We start from the raw sequence: 16,336 nt of genomic DNA, 5'->3' as shown, positions 1-16,336 counted from the left end.
AAAAAAGGAAAAGAAACTCTAACCCCATATGGACTGAAAACTAGTACCAATTTGCTCTTCAAGTAAAGGGCAATGCAGCTGCCGGTTTGAGCATAGGTCGGCCCCACAAAACGACAATCAGGTACTCTTGGTTTTGCTTTTAATAAACTTTGCTTGTTTGAAAGCTAAGTCTGTGTATTAGGTGTGGCCTTTCCATTATCAAAATACAAGTTCCAAAACTTAGCAAAAGGGTCCCTTAGGAAGCATTTATTACACATAAAAACTCAAAATTACTCAATTCCACTCTGCTGAACACATGAATCATAACAATGGTCACAAAAACAGCCACCATCAATGAGGATTGAACAAAGATTCTCAATATTAATTTTGAGTTTTCTAATACACTAGCAAAATCTCCCTTATTAGGAATTCAGGTGTGAATAATTGCATTGCTGACTAATAAATTGAAGAAATGTAATGGTCAGAATCCTTGATCACAAAATAAGTATTAATAATGAACTCTGAGTAATTGTTTATTTTGATTTTCGTGGCTATTTTACTGCCTTGGCTACTTAATAGTAGTAGAGCAAAATAAAACAAAGGGCCTGAGGGGTCAGTGGACCACAAGACCATTAGAAATAGGAACAGGAGGTGGTCATTCAGCCCCGTGGGCCTCCACTGCTATCCTTTAGATTATTGCTGATTCAACTTTTCTGCTCTTTCCTTGATTTCCCTACTGTTCAAGAATCTGTCACAGCCTGAAATATACATAAGGAGGGAGGATTTCAGGTACTTGGATAAATGTGACTCATTCTGAGGAAGGTGTACCTGTACAAACAGGAACTAGAGGGGTACTAATTTCCTGGGTTGGAAATTTGCTGGTGCTATTCGGGTGGGTTTAAACTAGCTCAGCAGGGGGATGCGAACCTGAGGTGTAGTTGCAGTGCGCAGGAGGATTGAGAGTAGGGAGGGCAGGGACAGGAATTCAGGGTCACAGGAATGTGTTGGCAGACAGCAAGCTGGTTTGAAGTGTGTCTACTGCAATGCCAGAAGTATCCAAAATAAGGTAGGTGAGCTTGCAGCATGGATAGGTACCTGGGACTTCGATATTGTGGCCATTTAGGAGACATGGATAGAGCAGGGTAAGGAATGGATGTTGCAGGTTCCAGAGTTTAGATCTTTCATCAAAAACAGGCAAGGTGGTAAAAGAGGGGGAGGTGTGGCCTCTTTAGTCAAGGACAGCATAACGGTAGCTAAAAGAACTTTTGACAATGACTTGTCTACTGAGGAGGTATGGACTAAGGTTAGAAACAGGAGAGGAAAGGTCACACTGCTTGGAGATTTTTATAGGCCTCTGCAGAGCTCTAGGGAGATGGAAGAGAGAATTAGCAAAATTATTCTGGGTAGGAGTGAAAGGGAACAGGGTGGTCTTTATGGGGGACTTTAACTTCCCCAACACTGATTGGAAATGCTATAACTCTAATACATTGGATGGATCAGTTTTTGTCCCATGTGTACAGGAGGGTTTCCTGACACAGTATGTTGAAGGGCTGACAAGAGGGGAGGCCATGCTGGATCAGGTGCTTGGTAATGAACCAGGCCAGGTGTTTGATTTAATTGTAGGAGGCCATTTTGGAGAGAGTGACCATAATTCAGTTACATTTAGTGATGGAAAGGGATAGGTACATGCCACAGAACAAGAGTTATCGATGGGGCAAGGACAATTATAATGCGATTAGGCAAGAATTAGGATGCATAGAATTGGGTAGCAAAATGCGGGGAATGCAGACAATGGAAATGTAAAGCTGGTTTAAGGAACAGAAATTGCGTGTCCTTGATAAGCATGTTCCCGTCAAGAAGGGAGGAAATGATAAGGTAAGGGAACCGTGGTTTACTACAGAAATTGCATCTCTTGTTAAGCAGAAGGAGGAGGCTTGTGTGTTGATGAGGCAAGATGGTTCAGCTGAGGCGATGGAGTGTTACAGATCAGCTAGGAAGGATTTAAAGAGAGAGTAAGAACAGCAAAGAGACGACACGAGCAGTCTTTAGCAAACAGAATAAAGGAGAACCCAAAAGCTTTCCATAGGGTACGTGAGGAATAAAAGGATGACCAGGGTAGGAATAGGGCCAAAGACAGAAATGGGAAGTTGAATTTCTGTGGAGATCAGAGAGGTGCTATCCGAATATTTCTCATTGGCTTTCACTCAGGAAAGGGACAATATTGCAGAGGAGAAGAATGAGGTATGAGATATTAGACGAGAAAGGATCGAGGTTAGTTACGAGCAGTTATTATCAATTATAGGAGTGAAATTAGACGAGTCCCCTGAGCCAGATGGGATTTATCCGAGGATTCTCTGGGAAGCAAGGGAGATAGCAGAGCCTATGGCTTTGATACTTGAGTCATCAATGTCTACAGGTTTAGTACCAGAGAACTGGAGGATTGCAAATGTTGTGCCCTTGTTCAAGAAGGGCAGTAGAGATGACCCAAGTAATTATAGACCAATGAGCCTTACTTCTGTTGTAAGAAAGGATTATAAGAGATGAGGTTTATAATCATTTAGCAAGCAACAATTTGATTTTGGACAGTCAACATAGTTTCGTTAAGGGCAGGTCATGTCTCTCAAACTTCATTAAGTTTGTTGAGAAGGTGACCAAGCATGTATATGAGGGTAGGGCAGTTGACGTGGTATACTTGGACTTCAATAAAGCCTTTTGATAAGGTTCCACATGGTAGGCTGTTGGAGAAAATGCAGAGGCATGGGGTTGAGGGTGATTTAGCAGATTGGATTAGAAACTGGCTTTCTGAAAGAAGGCCGTGAGTGTTGGTTGATGGAAAATATTCAGCCTGGAGTCCAATTACTAATGGCATGCCACAAGGATCTGGTTTTGGGACCACTGCTGTTTGTCATATTTATAAATGACTTAGATATAGGCATAGCTGGATGGATTAGTAAATTTGCAGATGACACTAAAGTCAGTGGAGTAGTGGACAGTTTGGAAGAATGTTACAGGTTGCAGGGGGACTTGGGTAAACTGCAGAATTGGGTTGAGAAGTGGCAGATGGAGTTCAATCCGGCTAAATGTGAGGTGATTCACTTTGGGAAGAATAACAAGGCGGCAGAGTACTGGGTCAATTGAAAGACTCTTGATAGTGTGGATGTGTAGAGGGATCTTGATGTCCATATACATAGATCCCTGAAAGTTACCACCCAGGTTGATAGTGCTGTTAAGAAGGCATACAGTGTGTTAGGTTTCATTTGTAGAGGGATTGAGTTCTGGAGCCACAATATTATGCTGCAACTGTACAAATCGCTAGTGGGGCCTCACTTGGAAAACTGTGTACAGTTCTGGTCACCATATTTCAGGAAGGATGTGGAAGCACTAGAAAAGATGCAGAGGAGATTTACCAGGGTATTGCCTGGTCTGGAGGGAAGATCTTATGAGGAAAGGCTGAGGCACTTGGGTCTGTTCTCATTGGAAAGGAGAAGGCTAAGAGGAGATCCTTGGATAAGCATATGGATGATGGTGGAATAGTGTAGGGGGAAAGCTGAAAATAGTTCACAGGTCGGCGCAACATCGAGGGCTAAAGGGCCTGTCCTGCACTGTATTGTTCTATGTTCTATTACCTGTTGCAACTGTGCTTATCTGCTTTGTGTTTCATGCAGAAGTTCCCCCAAACCGCCCCAAAACATCATTATTTTCATAGATCTGTCAGACCTGTTCAATTTCTCATACAATTTGTTTTTGTTTGATCACAATTTCCAGTATACTCAATTCTTTCTTTTATATTACAATACTGATAGAGGTTTGTAAAATTTATAGTATTATCAGTGGCTCAGTCAGTAGTACTTTCACTTCAGAGTTACAAGGTGCTGGGATAATTTCTCACTCTTGGCCAACTATCCAGGGCAGTACTGAGAGAATGCCACATTGTTAGTGATTGTGACTTGTAGGTAAGACTGAGGCCCATCCTCTTAGGCAGATGAGAGATATCCCATGTCATTATTTTGAAGGGCAGCAGAGGAGCGTATCCTTGTCAAGCAACATGGCAAAAATAGGCTCTCTCGTCATGATGATGATGCTGTTTGTGGAAGCTTGCTGTGAACAAACTAGTTACCACATTTCTTAGAGTAACTATGATCAAAACTGTCTAATTGGCTATGAAAAGCTTCAGTGTGTGTTAAGATTGTGAAAGATGCTACACAAATGCAGGTCTCTCTTTAAATGGAGTGTATTTACCTTAATTTTTTAAAAAGTAGCATGTAAGAATAAAATAGCATGTAGCTAATCAGTAACTGGCATGGGGAAAGTCCGAATTAAATAAAAGGAGGCTTGGTGATGACAGATCCAACCAACCGTCTTGAGTGAAGTAATTGATTTGGAGTCTTACCTTGAGTTTCTGAAGCTTACTTTTAGCTGTTGTGTCGTGCTGGGCCAGCTTCTGATTCAGTTCCATAACCTGAAACCAACCAAACAGGTTCCCATTAAGAGGGAGAGGAGATCTCTGGTGCTTTGTGGGCGATCAGCACCTGAGTCAAAAGGGGAGACTTCACAAATATAATTTCATCAAAGATGAGAAGGAAAAAAAGTCAGAGAACTACAGCACATGTTTTTAAAAGAATAATTCAGCTCCTGAAACAGTTGGTCCAATTATACCAGATCTCGAGGGATAAAAAAGGCTTGCATTTTCCAGCAGCTCTCATAACCTGACATCTCGAAGAGCCCTACCAAAGCGTAGTGTACTGCAGTCACTATTGCAGAGCAGGAAATGTAGCAGTCATTGGCACATAGAAAAACATAAACCAGCAATGCACAATGACCAGATAATCTCTCTTCGCAATGTCTGTCTTAGGATGAAATTGGCCAGGATACCAAGTACTTCCTCTGATCCTCTTCAAAACACAGGATATTTAGGCCTATTCAAGAGAGTACTCCAGTCCTCAGTTTGAAGTACTGACCAAACGATGAACAGACCTCTCTCTGTAATGTACTAAGGACTATTAGCCATGAGTGTGCACCCAAACAGGGTGAGATTTGGGCCACAACTTTTGCCTTAGATGCAAGGGTGTCAGCTAGCAATCCTACTGTATGGGCGCCCACTCCATCAAGTGGGCAGACTCAGGTATTCTAAAAAAACTACAGAGCAATGTTTGCAGGAAATTCTTGCTCCTTCTAGCAACCAACAAGATCAGGGCAAGATACTTTACAAAATACAGCTCAACTTGCACTCAAAGGCAGAATAGACAAAAGGAAGACTGCGCTTTTCACCAGCTGCGAAGACAGAGGGTGGCAGCAGTTGCATATCATAAGCATATCACAAAAACCTGACCACTTAGCTAATAAAGGCCGTGTGGGCAATGACAGTTGCCCAAGTTCTCTAATTTAAATAAAAAACATATGCAGGTTTCTACAAAAGTCCCTTTGTCATGTCTTACGACAATGAAGAATGGGCAAAGGACTGAGAACTGGGGAGTCTGTCAACAGTCTGTTATTTTAATGATGAGATAGAACAGTAGCACAGAATGTCAGAAAAGGAAGTAAATCCTGCATTTTGGATTACACTACTTCATGGGAATCCTGTCCCAGATGCCAAAAGATTCTGGAATTCCCTCCCCAAAGGTAGTGTGGGTTAACTTACAGCATGTGGACCGCAGCAGTTCAAGACAACAGCTCACTACTGCCTTTAAAGGGCAACTAGGAACGAGCAATAATTGCTGCATCTCACAAGTGAATAAAAACATCTGCAAGTCAAGGACCAGCACGTTTAGTCATATAAAAGCCCATGGCAAAAATGCAATGACCTAAGTAGTGGTCACACTCAAAGTGAGGGACAGCCAATCAACACCAATTCAAAGAGTCAAGCCCTCTGCTATAATGTTTGAAGCTAACACTGAAGAGGCAAAACATTTTGCCTGACTTTTCACTTTGGCCTAGATGGTGACAAGGTTTTGGAGTGCTGTAGGAGCTGCACTTATCCAAGCAATAGGAGGGTACTTCATCATACTCCTGACTTATAGATGGTGGACAGACTTTGGGGAGTCAAGTGGTGAGTAACTCACTGTAGGATTGCTAACCTCTGAACCTGCTCTTTTAGTCAATGTATTTATATGGCTAGTCTAATTGAAGTTCTGGTGAATCTTAACCCCAAGGATGTTGATAATGGTAGATTCAATGATAATAGTTCCACTGAATGCCAACAGGTGGCGTCAAAGGAATCAACAAGATTCTTTCTTGTTGGAGATGACCACTGATTAACACTTGTTTGGTGTGAATACTATATGCCACCTGTCAGCCCGAAGCAGGATATTGTCTAGGTCTTGCTACATTTGGATGTGGGCTGTTCCAGTATCCAAGGAGTTGTGAATAGTACTAAACATTGCACTATCAGCAACCATTCCCACTTCTAGAGGGAAGGTCATTTATGAAACAACTGAGGATGGTTGGACTAAGGGCACTACCTTGAGGAACTCTTGCATTCCTCCCCCTAGTCTAGTTGACATTAGCACTATGCCAGTGTCTCCAACTATTCACACACTTTCACAAGGCCATCACTGTGAAAATGTTGTATGACACAGCATTTCTTCCCTGCCAGCTAGCACCCAGGCCCACACAGCACTCCAAATGGTGCCTGGATAAAGTCCTGTACAGCCTAAGCATCATTCGTGCATGCCTGAAGGGAAAGGTGGATTAAAAAGACAAATTTCAAACTTTACAGACATAGCTCATGAACTTTTGTTCGATAAAGTTTTTACTAGATATATGGCAAAGGTGGAAAAATGGAATTGATATCAGCCATGCCCTAACCAAATGACAGAACAGATGTGTGTGGGGGCAACAATTAGATGACCCTAGCTCCAGTATTCTGGAAGACATAATAAAGTTACAAGCACAGTACTTGTCAAGCAAATCCAACAACGTCACATTTTTACCTTCTGGTTCTCTGTGGCCAACTTCTTCTGCAGTTCTTCAACCTGTACAGAGAGAAGCCAAATTAGCCAAAAGCTCAACTTGTCAGCCGTAGGTCCCAATTCCATAGAATAGAAAGAAGCTACAATTCAGGAATTAGCACACTGAATGAGGCAAGTCCACAGGACTTGGACACACTGCATATTTTCAAAGTTACCGATTAGACAAGACATGTTGCATGTTTCTGGAGATTGACTTGTTGGTTATCTTGGGGAGTTAAAGGTAAACAACTGAGTTCACAAACACACCAATGAAACTGAAATTGAATCAGGCTACACTTTGACCAATAATAACTCAAAGAAAACACATTAGTGGCAGCTAAAAAGAGTGACAAACCTCCAGGACCAGAAATGAAATGGGTATGAGAATCAAATGCCTCAACTATAACTATACTGTTCTCAGAGATTGGATAACTGCATGTAACTCCACGATTTAAGGTTAATGAGGGCTTAATTTTCATTAAGCAATCTCAAATTTAAAATTATCAACTGATCCAGCATTCACTGCTGTTTGTGGAACAGTGTTGCAAATATCAATCACTGTGTGTGTAGAAGTGCTTCCTAACATCTCTGCCGAATGGTCCAGCCCTAATTCTCAGACTACGCCCCCAGTTCTAGAATCCCCAAACAGTGGAAATAGTTTACCTTTATTCACCGTCTTTTCCTGATTGAACAGCTTGAAGATTGTCAGCTGATCAGAATCTCAGCATGGATTTGTAGGTATTTTTCCCTGAATGGGCTCTGCATGCAAGTTGAACAATTGGAAATACAGATAATTGAAAGGTAGTGGTTAATAGATGAAAGAGTGTGCGTGTGTGTGTATGCGTGGGTGGGGATGTGTCTGTGTATGTCTGTGTTCTCTTCCTCTGGAAATGTCTTTAATATGCCTGAACAGGTTGGTTAAAATATGCAATTGGGTTTGATAGCACTTCTGGAAATAAAAAGAGGAAAAAGGAAAGGATAGGTATCCCAGGTTCAAGATCCAACTGCCCCAGAGGTGTTAAAAACATCTCTGAACAAGCTGATTAAAAATAAATACGTAAAGGGAAGCTTAAATACGTAAAGAGAAGCTTACACTTGATAAATCAGATTGAAAACTTCGAAGAGCTGACAAACTAGTACTGATATCTGTAGATGTTATTTATACAGATTCTCAGAAATTACTAAGGATTGTCAAAGCAGACTGTTAGCTAAAGTCAAAATCATGGATTTGACAAATTAAATCATTTATCTATAATCATGCAGTGGATCACAGAATGATTACAGCACCATTTTAGCCCACTATGTCAGTGCAGGATTTCTAGAGGAGAAGCTTACCTCATACCATTCCCCATCCTCACCCAGTAGAATCTTTCCTCTTCAAATATAAATCCTATTCCCTCTTGAAAGCCGCAACTGAACCTGCTTCCATCACACTGAGGCAGCACATTCCAGACCCTAGTCATTCGCATGAAAAGATTTTCCTTCATGACTGAATTACAATTTTTTGTCAATTACTGCAAATCCTCTGGCACTAATTCTGCTCTGCCTCACTGCTATACACTGCCCAGGTCCCTCTCAATTTTGAATATCTCTACCAAGTCTCTTCTCCACATTCAAGTTCAAAATTCTCTAATCGGTTTACCTAAACTTGCTCTTGCTGGGAACCCTTCTTGTGAATATTTTCTGCATCCACTCTAAGCCTGTCTTTACATGCTTCCTAAAAGGTATGGCCCTCAAACTTGATACAGTACTCTAGGTGAGATTGAAGCAGTGTTTTATGCAGCTTTAATATAACTTTCTTGCTTTTTCATTCTTGTCACTACTGATAAAACCCAGGAGTCTGCATGCTTTTTTAAAACCACTACCTTAATACATGTTGGACCTGAAACTTATGCACATGTATTCCAAAAATCTGTTCTTGCATCCCATTTAAAATTGTACTCATCCATTTTATATTGTCTCTTCATATTCTTGCCTCCAAAACAAATTACTTCATGTTTCTTGGTACTTAAATTCCATCTGCCACTCATTTATCCTTTCTGATTTCCTATATGCCCTTTTTGAGTTATACAGCTCCTCACAGTTAAAAATATTTTCAACTTTTGTACTGATTGCAAAGGTCTACATCATTACTATTATATCAGGAAGAGCAAGCAAAGGTCCTAAACCCCTGGGATAATTCGCGATAAACTTTCCTCCAGTCTGAAAAAACAACCATGAACCATTACTCTGTTTCCTGTCATTCAGCCAATTGTGTTGCTACTATAATTTTAGTCATGAGCTCCAACCTGGCTCACAGCTGTTGTTTGGTTCTTCATCCAATGCCTTTTGAGATGAATAGAAGGGATAACTGGAAGGTACTCTAATTGACAGAATTTGCCTTGTGATGCCCCACAACAGAATTACCACATTAACCGAATGTGTTTTTAATAACACATTCTTTATTGTGATGGAAGGGTTACTGGTAAAGATATTTACCCACTACTAATTATCCTCAAACTGAGTGGTTTGATAAACCATTTCAGAGGAAGAAAGAGTCAACTACACTGCCGTGCACCTGGAGTCACATGTAGGCCCGGCAAAGTAAGGATGACAGATTTCCTTCCCTAAAGTACATTCGTGAACCAGATGAGTTTTTTCAACACTGATTGTTTGCCATCACCACTGATTCTAACTTTCCAAAGGCAGATGTATTGATGGGATTTAAATTTAAGGTGCAATTTGATTCCACATTTCCAGTGCCAAGACCTCTGAATGACAGTTCAGTGACATGATAATAATGCCCTGCTTCCTCCATATATTAGTGTGTACTGTGTTTATTACAGTTTGCCTTGCGAGTTCAGGATGAGGGACAAGAACATGGCAGATGGAATATAATGTGGAAAAATGGGAGGTTGTCCACTTTAGCAAAAGGGTCAAACAAGAGGACAAAATCAGACCAGAAGTAGACTAGCGTGACGTGGTGCAGTGCAGCACACAATAGTGTGGCGCAGCATGATGCATAATAGCATGGCGTGGTGCAGCATGACACAGAATAGCATAGCACAGAATCCCCAAAGTGTGGCAACAGGCCCTTCGGCCCAACAAGTCCACACAAATCCTGAGGAGTATCAACCTATTCCCCTACCCTATTACTCTACATTTCCCCCTGACTAATGCACCAAACCCGTACATCTCTGAACAACTTAGCCCTGCCAATTCAGCCATCCTGCTCATCTTTGGATTGTGGGAGGAAACCGGACCACCCGAAGGAAACCCACGCAGCTAAAGTGAATGGTGCACAGTCACCTGAGGCTGGAAGCGAACCTGGGTTCCTGGCACTGTGGGGCAGCAATGCTAACCATTGAGCCACCAGACATGAAATGCATTTGGGAAGCAATACAAACAAAATTTTTAAAAAGAGGTTGCAGGAACAGAGAACTTGATTTAATAGTAAATCTTTTATTTTTCTTTTCGACTTTAGTACGTCGGAATAGACCATTCAAACCTGACTGAATGGCTGACCTGACAATCTTCAGCTCCACTCTCTTGTTTCTTCCCCAAAACCCTCGATTTCCTTACTAATTAGAAACCTATCTCAACCCTGAATATACTTAAAGATCCGTGACAGCTCTCTACATTAAAGAACTCCACAGATTCACTATCCTGAGAGGAAATTCCTCATCATAAGTATGACACCCTTTATTCTGAGATTATGTCCCTGTGGTCTTGGACTCTTTCACAAGGAGAAAACAACTTCATTGCACTTACTTTGTCAAGTTGTCCAAAAACCTTCCTGATGAAGGGCTTTTTCCCAAAACATTGACTCTCCTGCTCCTCAGATGCTGCTTGATCTGCTATACTTTTTCAGCACCACACTCTCGACTCTAATTTCTAGAATCTACAGTCCTCACTTTCGCCTGAAAACCTTACCGGCTCAGTTTAGAACATAGAATATACAATGTTTAATACAGAACAATTCATTTACCTGTGCACTCAGCTTTTGCTGCTCATCTTGAAACCTGCGTCGCTCATCCAGGACCATAAGTTTTGCTTTCTCATACTTGTTGGTCACTTCTTCCATTCTTTTCCGGCTCTCTTCCTCTTTGACTTTGCTGGCAGCCTCCTGCTCAGCATGGCAGGATTTCAGGTGGCTCAGCTCTTTGGCATGTGCCTCTCGGGCCTTGGCCAGCTCAGCTTCCAGCTTCCCGCAGGCCAGACCAGATTCAGAGCTCAGCTGGCTGCTGCTCTGCTGGAGTCGCTGTATCTCCCGCTCTTGCTCCTTGCAGCGCTCCTTTAAGGATGGCAGCTGCCTGGTCTCTGCCTTCAACTCATTCAGCACCTTCTGCCGTTGCTCGAGCTCGCCCTGGTGCTGTGACTCAGATGCCCGCATTGTGGACTGGATCTCTGCCATCTGGCCACGCAGTTGGAGTAACTCCTGTTCCATTTGAGCACTTCGTTCTTTGTCTGCTTGTGCCTGGCGTTCTAGCGTTGTTTCTGCCAGCTTCCTAGCAGCCAGCTCCTCCTGAAGCTTCTCAGCTGCCTGCTTTTGGGCAGCAATCTCCATTTTAAGGGTTGTGTTCTGGAGCTTTGTTGCTTCTTCTGCTGAGTTTCTCTTTTGTGCCTCAGAAGCTTGCTCTGCCCTCAAAGCATCTATGGTTTCCTGCAGCTTCCTGCACACCTCCACTTGTACAGCCACCTTATCTCTCAGCTTCGCGTTTTCCTTCTGCTCTTCTGAGGATTTCAGCTGCCAGGTTGGGATTTCCAGTTCAAGGGCGCGAACCTTTTCCTTCTGTTTTGCAAGTTCCTCCAGGTGCAGGGACACCTTTTCCTTCAAGGCCCTTTCCATTGATTCTTTCTCCTTCAGCAAGCCACGGACTAACGACAGTTCTCCTTGTAATGCTGTCATGTGCTCATGACTGTGAGAACCTTGTGCCGTTTTCTCTGTCTCCAGCCGGGCAATGGCATCCTGTTGTCCTTCGCACTTCAGCTCCAGTTCAGCTACCTGAGATTTCAGTGCCTCAATACTGCTCAGCCTCTCTTGGCAGAGGCTGCGGGATTTGGACAGCTCCTTCTCAGCAGAGTCCATTCGCTGTTTGTGCTGTCGGATTGCATCGTCACCTGCTGCTAGTTTGGAACTGAGCTCATGTAACTCCTCCTCCTTCTTACTCAGGACCTCTGCATAGCGCAGCATTTCCCTTTCCTGGCTGATTATTTTTTCCTTCATGTTTTTCATGGTTGACACCTCTGTTTGGAGTTCATTGATCCTCACTTGCTGGTGTCTGCTCTGATCCTGCCATCTCTCAATTTCACTCCTCATCAGTTTCTCCTTAGTTTCGATTTCCTCTCTGGCAGTGCGGGCACTGGAGACCTCACTTTGCAGTACCACAAGACGTTCCTGCTGCTCATTGATAGACTGTTGCAGCCTAGTCTCCAACTCAAGCTTGCTTACCCTCTCAGCCTCCAGTTCCACCTTGGCTGCATCTTTCTCCTCTGACAGTTTGTGTTGCTTTTCCTCCACCCTGGCCATGCACTCAGACTGGGATTTCCTCAGGTCCGCCAGCTGGCTGTGCAATGCCTCAACCTCTCCACGAAGTTCCTCGCTCTGCGCTGCCTCCTCTCTTGCCACTTGTCGTGCTTTGGTGAGATCAGCCTCCAGCTTTGAGATCTGGTCTTGCTGCTTGCTGCCTGCCTGGTTCACCCGGTCCTCAAGGTGAGCCACCTTTTCTCTTGCCTCAATGAGCTCCTTCTCTATTTGGTCTCGCTTGTGCGAGTTTTGTCTGGCCTCTTCCTCCACCTGTGACAGGCGCTGAGATGCTTCCTTCTGAGCAGTCTCAAACTTCTCCTGCCAGCTCAACACCTCAGCCTGAGCCTGGTCTCTCAAAGCCTCTTTTTCGTTAATTTGTGCCAGTGCATCACAAAGATCTTTCTCCAGTGCTGAGGCCTTCCTCTCTTCCTCAATATTCAACTGGTCTATCCTTGTCTCAAGCTCGCTGCTCTTGGCCTTTTCTTCCGACAGCTCAGCGTGGGCTTTTTCTCGCTCTTCCTTTAAGCACGCAATAAGCTCATCTCCCTGAACCTGCTTATGCTGAACCACCTCAAACTTTTCCTTCCAAGATGCTATGTTTTCACAAAGCCTTGCTTCTTCCTTCTCTTTCTCCTCAACCTTCCGCAGAGCATCAGAAAGCTCACTCTGCAGCGTGCTACATCTTTCCACCTGTTCATCCATGGTCTGTTTCATTTGAGCTCCAACCACCTCCTGACGTTTTAGTTCTTCAGCTAACTGGGTTCTCACCTGATTACGTTCCTCTGTAAGCCCCTTCACTTCACTTGCCAGTTGGGAATAGCGCTCAGCTTCTCGGGCATGCCCCTCTTCCCATTGCTTCTTCTCATTTTCTAATGCTTCTACTGTCCCCTGCAGGGAAGTGAGCTGCTCCTGGAGGTTCTTGACATTCTGAGCGCTGGCATCAAGACCTGCCAATCTGTTCCGGTGCTCCTCCAACATGCCTTCAGTCTCCTGCAACTTCATTTTAAGAGCGGCTACCTCTTCAGCATGTCTCTGCTTGTGGGCTTCACAGGCAGATTGGAGGCTCTGGTTTTTGGAGCCTACCTCTGCAACCTCAGAGCATAACTCTTGCACCTTCTGTGATAAACTGTCCTTCTCACTCTTTAGGTTTTCCATTTCCAACTGGTTACTTTTCAAAGCCTTAATTTCTTCAGTGAGCAAGTTCAGTTCAGCCTCCTTCTCAGTCTTTAATGTGTCATACTGAGAGAGAATGGAAGCCTTCTCATTGTTGATCTGCTGGGACTCCTCTTTCAGGGTAGCCACTTGCTGTGACATGTTCTCGCGCTCAGCGCTCACCTCCTTCTCGAGCATTTTAAGTGCCTCTTCTTTTGTTCGCAGAACTTCACTAAGCGTCTGTATCTTGGAGTCAAGATCAAGGACAGTCTGCTCTTTGCTTTGCGAATCATCGGCCAGCTGGCGCCTCAGTTTCTTCTCCTCTTCCAATTCCAGGTCCTTCTGCATCAAGGAATTATTCAGCTTCATTATCTCCACATTCAATGCATCTAGCTGCCCAGTGAGCCTATCTTCCTGAACCCGTGCATCTTGCTCCAGCTGGTCCTTCTGTTCAACTAGGTCACTGATAGACTGCTCGAGGTTACGGATAGTCTCAGCAAGTTGGCTTTTCTCCTCTTTGTGAAGGGAGCTTTCTTGCTCCAGTTCTGCAGTTTTGGCCGTCAGCTGTGATATTTCTGTTTTAAGAGCTTCCAACTGCAATGACAGAAGATTGGAAGATGGAATAAGTCAGATAAGGCAAAGCTTTAATTAACTGCATTCCCTCAACCAACAGATTAAGGGGTGATTTAATCAAGATGTTTAAAATGATTAGATAGGTAGAGAGAGAAATTGTTTCTGGTGCTGGCTGAATCTGGCAATGGGAAAGGAAGGCAGCATTTTAATCAGCTAGGCTGCCATGCAGGGTGATGTCTTGAAACACTCCTTCACACAAAGGGTCATGGATATCTGGAATTATCCCCCAAAAAGCTCAAGCTGTCCTTCAGTAAAAGGCTTTCAAAATGCTACAGGTTTGTCACCATAGAATCCCTACAGTGGGGAAACAGGGCCTTCGGCACAACAGGTCCACACCAACCACTGAAGAGTATCCTACCCAAACCTATTACACTAAGTTTGCCCCTGACTAATGCACCTATCCTACACATCAATGAACACCATGGGTAATTTAGCATGGCTAATTCACCAAACTTGCACATCTTTGGATTGTGGGAGGAAACCAGAGTACCTGGAGGAAACCCACACAGACATGGGAGAGCATGGAACCTCTACAGAGTCGCCCGAGACTGGAATTGAACCTGGGTCCCTGGCACTGAGGGGCAGCAGTGCTAACTACTGAGCCACTGTGCCATCCCACCAGCAACTACTCCGCCCCAATCTGTGTTTCGGGGACTTCATGCAGCACAATTTCTCAGGTATTTCGTAAGAAGCAACTTACCTGGAGAATGTCACCCATGACCTCTCCTTTCATCTCACTGGAACTTTCCCCAGCTGCTTTCAGCTGATCCTCCATTAAGGAGATTTTTCCTTCCAGGATTTGTACTTTTTCTTCCAATAATTTCTGTCAATACCAAAAAAAACCCCAAAAAGGAAACATTTAAAAACTTAAAATGAGCCCCAGGGAAGTGCAGCATCCAAAAACACATCTTAAAACAAAAATCATGACTGAATCCATGTGATTCCTTAAATAATCATACATTTATATAGGGTCTTTCACATCCTTGACACTTTTCAGCAGAACAGGAGCAAGCCACACTTATGCAGCCTCTAAAATATTAAATTATCCATGGAACAGTATAGGAGCCTAATTGAAACACAATCTAACAGAACCACATGCAAAAATATTAGGGTGGATGACAGTCGTTTGGTCAGAAAGGCAGGATTTAAGTTTTGGTTTAGGAGAATAAAAGAGAGTTGGTTTTAAGTGTAGAGCCTTCGCATCTGCAGACACAGCTACCAATAGTGAAGAAATTGAGGTCAGGAATACTCAAGAAGCCAGATTTGGATGAGTGCAGATGTCAGAGTCTGAGGGGCTAGAGAATATTATGAACAGAGAGATACTCTGCTTATTTGCACCTCGATTATAATTTCAACTTACTTCACACGAAAAAAGCACTATTGCAGATGCTGCTCTTAGCACAGTGTGTCTAGCACACAACAAGAATCTAGAGTGCAGACAAGAGTGAGAAATAGTTTTGCATCCCTCATTAAAAATCTACTGCTTCAGTCTCAAAAGTCCTTCAACTGAGTCTCAGCTTTCACTGCCACTTGGGGAAGACAGAATTCCACATTTCCACTCACCTTTGTATAAAAATGTGCACCCTGATATTATCCTTAAACACTCCAGCTCAAATTTTAAAGGTCATGTTCCTTGGCCTTGAAACATTTCCCTTTCTACCCTATTGAATCCATGAACCATTTTAAGCACTTGTATCACATCACATTTCAGCTAAGCAAAAACAAACATAGACCTTATTTATATAATTCATTGCCTCAATTTAATTTTTCGAAGTCCTGGTATTCTCAGATACCGTTTAGAATATTACCACAAAACCTTAAGAATAATTGCTCACTTCCTACCACTACCTCCCCAAGACTGTTCAGTTTACACTGTTGTGAATAATTCTTACCTTGTCTGAGAGCGTCACACAGAGGTCACTCTCCAGCTGCTTCTGCTTTCCCTCCCAAAGGGGTATGGCTGCCTCATGCTCATCCGCTAGCTCATTCAGTGCCTTCTGGGACTGGGCCAGACGACTGTTCAAGTCACGAACCTGTGGATAACACAGACACAGAAGAGTCTCACTACACTCCAAGGCACCTGCTGACTGGAGGATAACCGACTTGGTCATTAACTAGG

The 16,336-nt window shown here is 43.3% G+C and overlaps 1 protein-coding gene across 6 annotated transcripts in view; it reads right to left on the bottom strand.

Moving 5' to 3' along the window:
• numa1 (nuclear mitotic apparatus protein 1) overlaps positions 1 to 16,336 on the bottom strand; it is a 121,384-nt gene that overhangs the window by 21,089 nt on the left and 83,959 nt on the right. For all 6 annotated transcript variants that reach the window (XM_060826361.1, XM_060826360.1, XM_060826363.1 and 3 more), the window contains 5 exons: positions 16,110 to 16,250; positions 14,918 to 15,040; positions 10,894 to 14,178; positions 6,909 to 6,950; positions 4,370 to 4,438 (listed from right to left, as the gene is read on the bottom strand). In XM_060826361.1, coding sequence (XP_060682344.1) covers positions 4,370 to 4,438; positions 6,909 to 6,950; positions 10,894 to 14,178; positions 14,918 to 15,040; positions 16,110 to 16,250 — 3,660 coding nt within the window. The remainder of the gene's footprint in view (positions 1 to 4,369; positions 4,439 to 6,908; positions 6,951 to 10,893; positions 14,179 to 14,917; positions 15,041 to 16,109; positions 16,251 to 16,336) is intronic.

Source organism: Hemiscyllium ocellatum, chromosome 6 (genome assembly GCF_020745735.1).
Source record: "Hemiscyllium ocellatum isolate sHemOce1 chromosome 6, sHemOce1.pat.X.cur, whole genome shotgun sequence".
Classification (NCBI taxonomy): domain Eukaryota; kingdom Metazoa; phylum Chordata; class Chondrichthyes; order Orectolobiformes; family Hemiscylliidae; genus Hemiscyllium; species Hemiscyllium ocellatum.
This window is presented reverse-complemented; position numbering and strand designations above follow the sequence as displayed.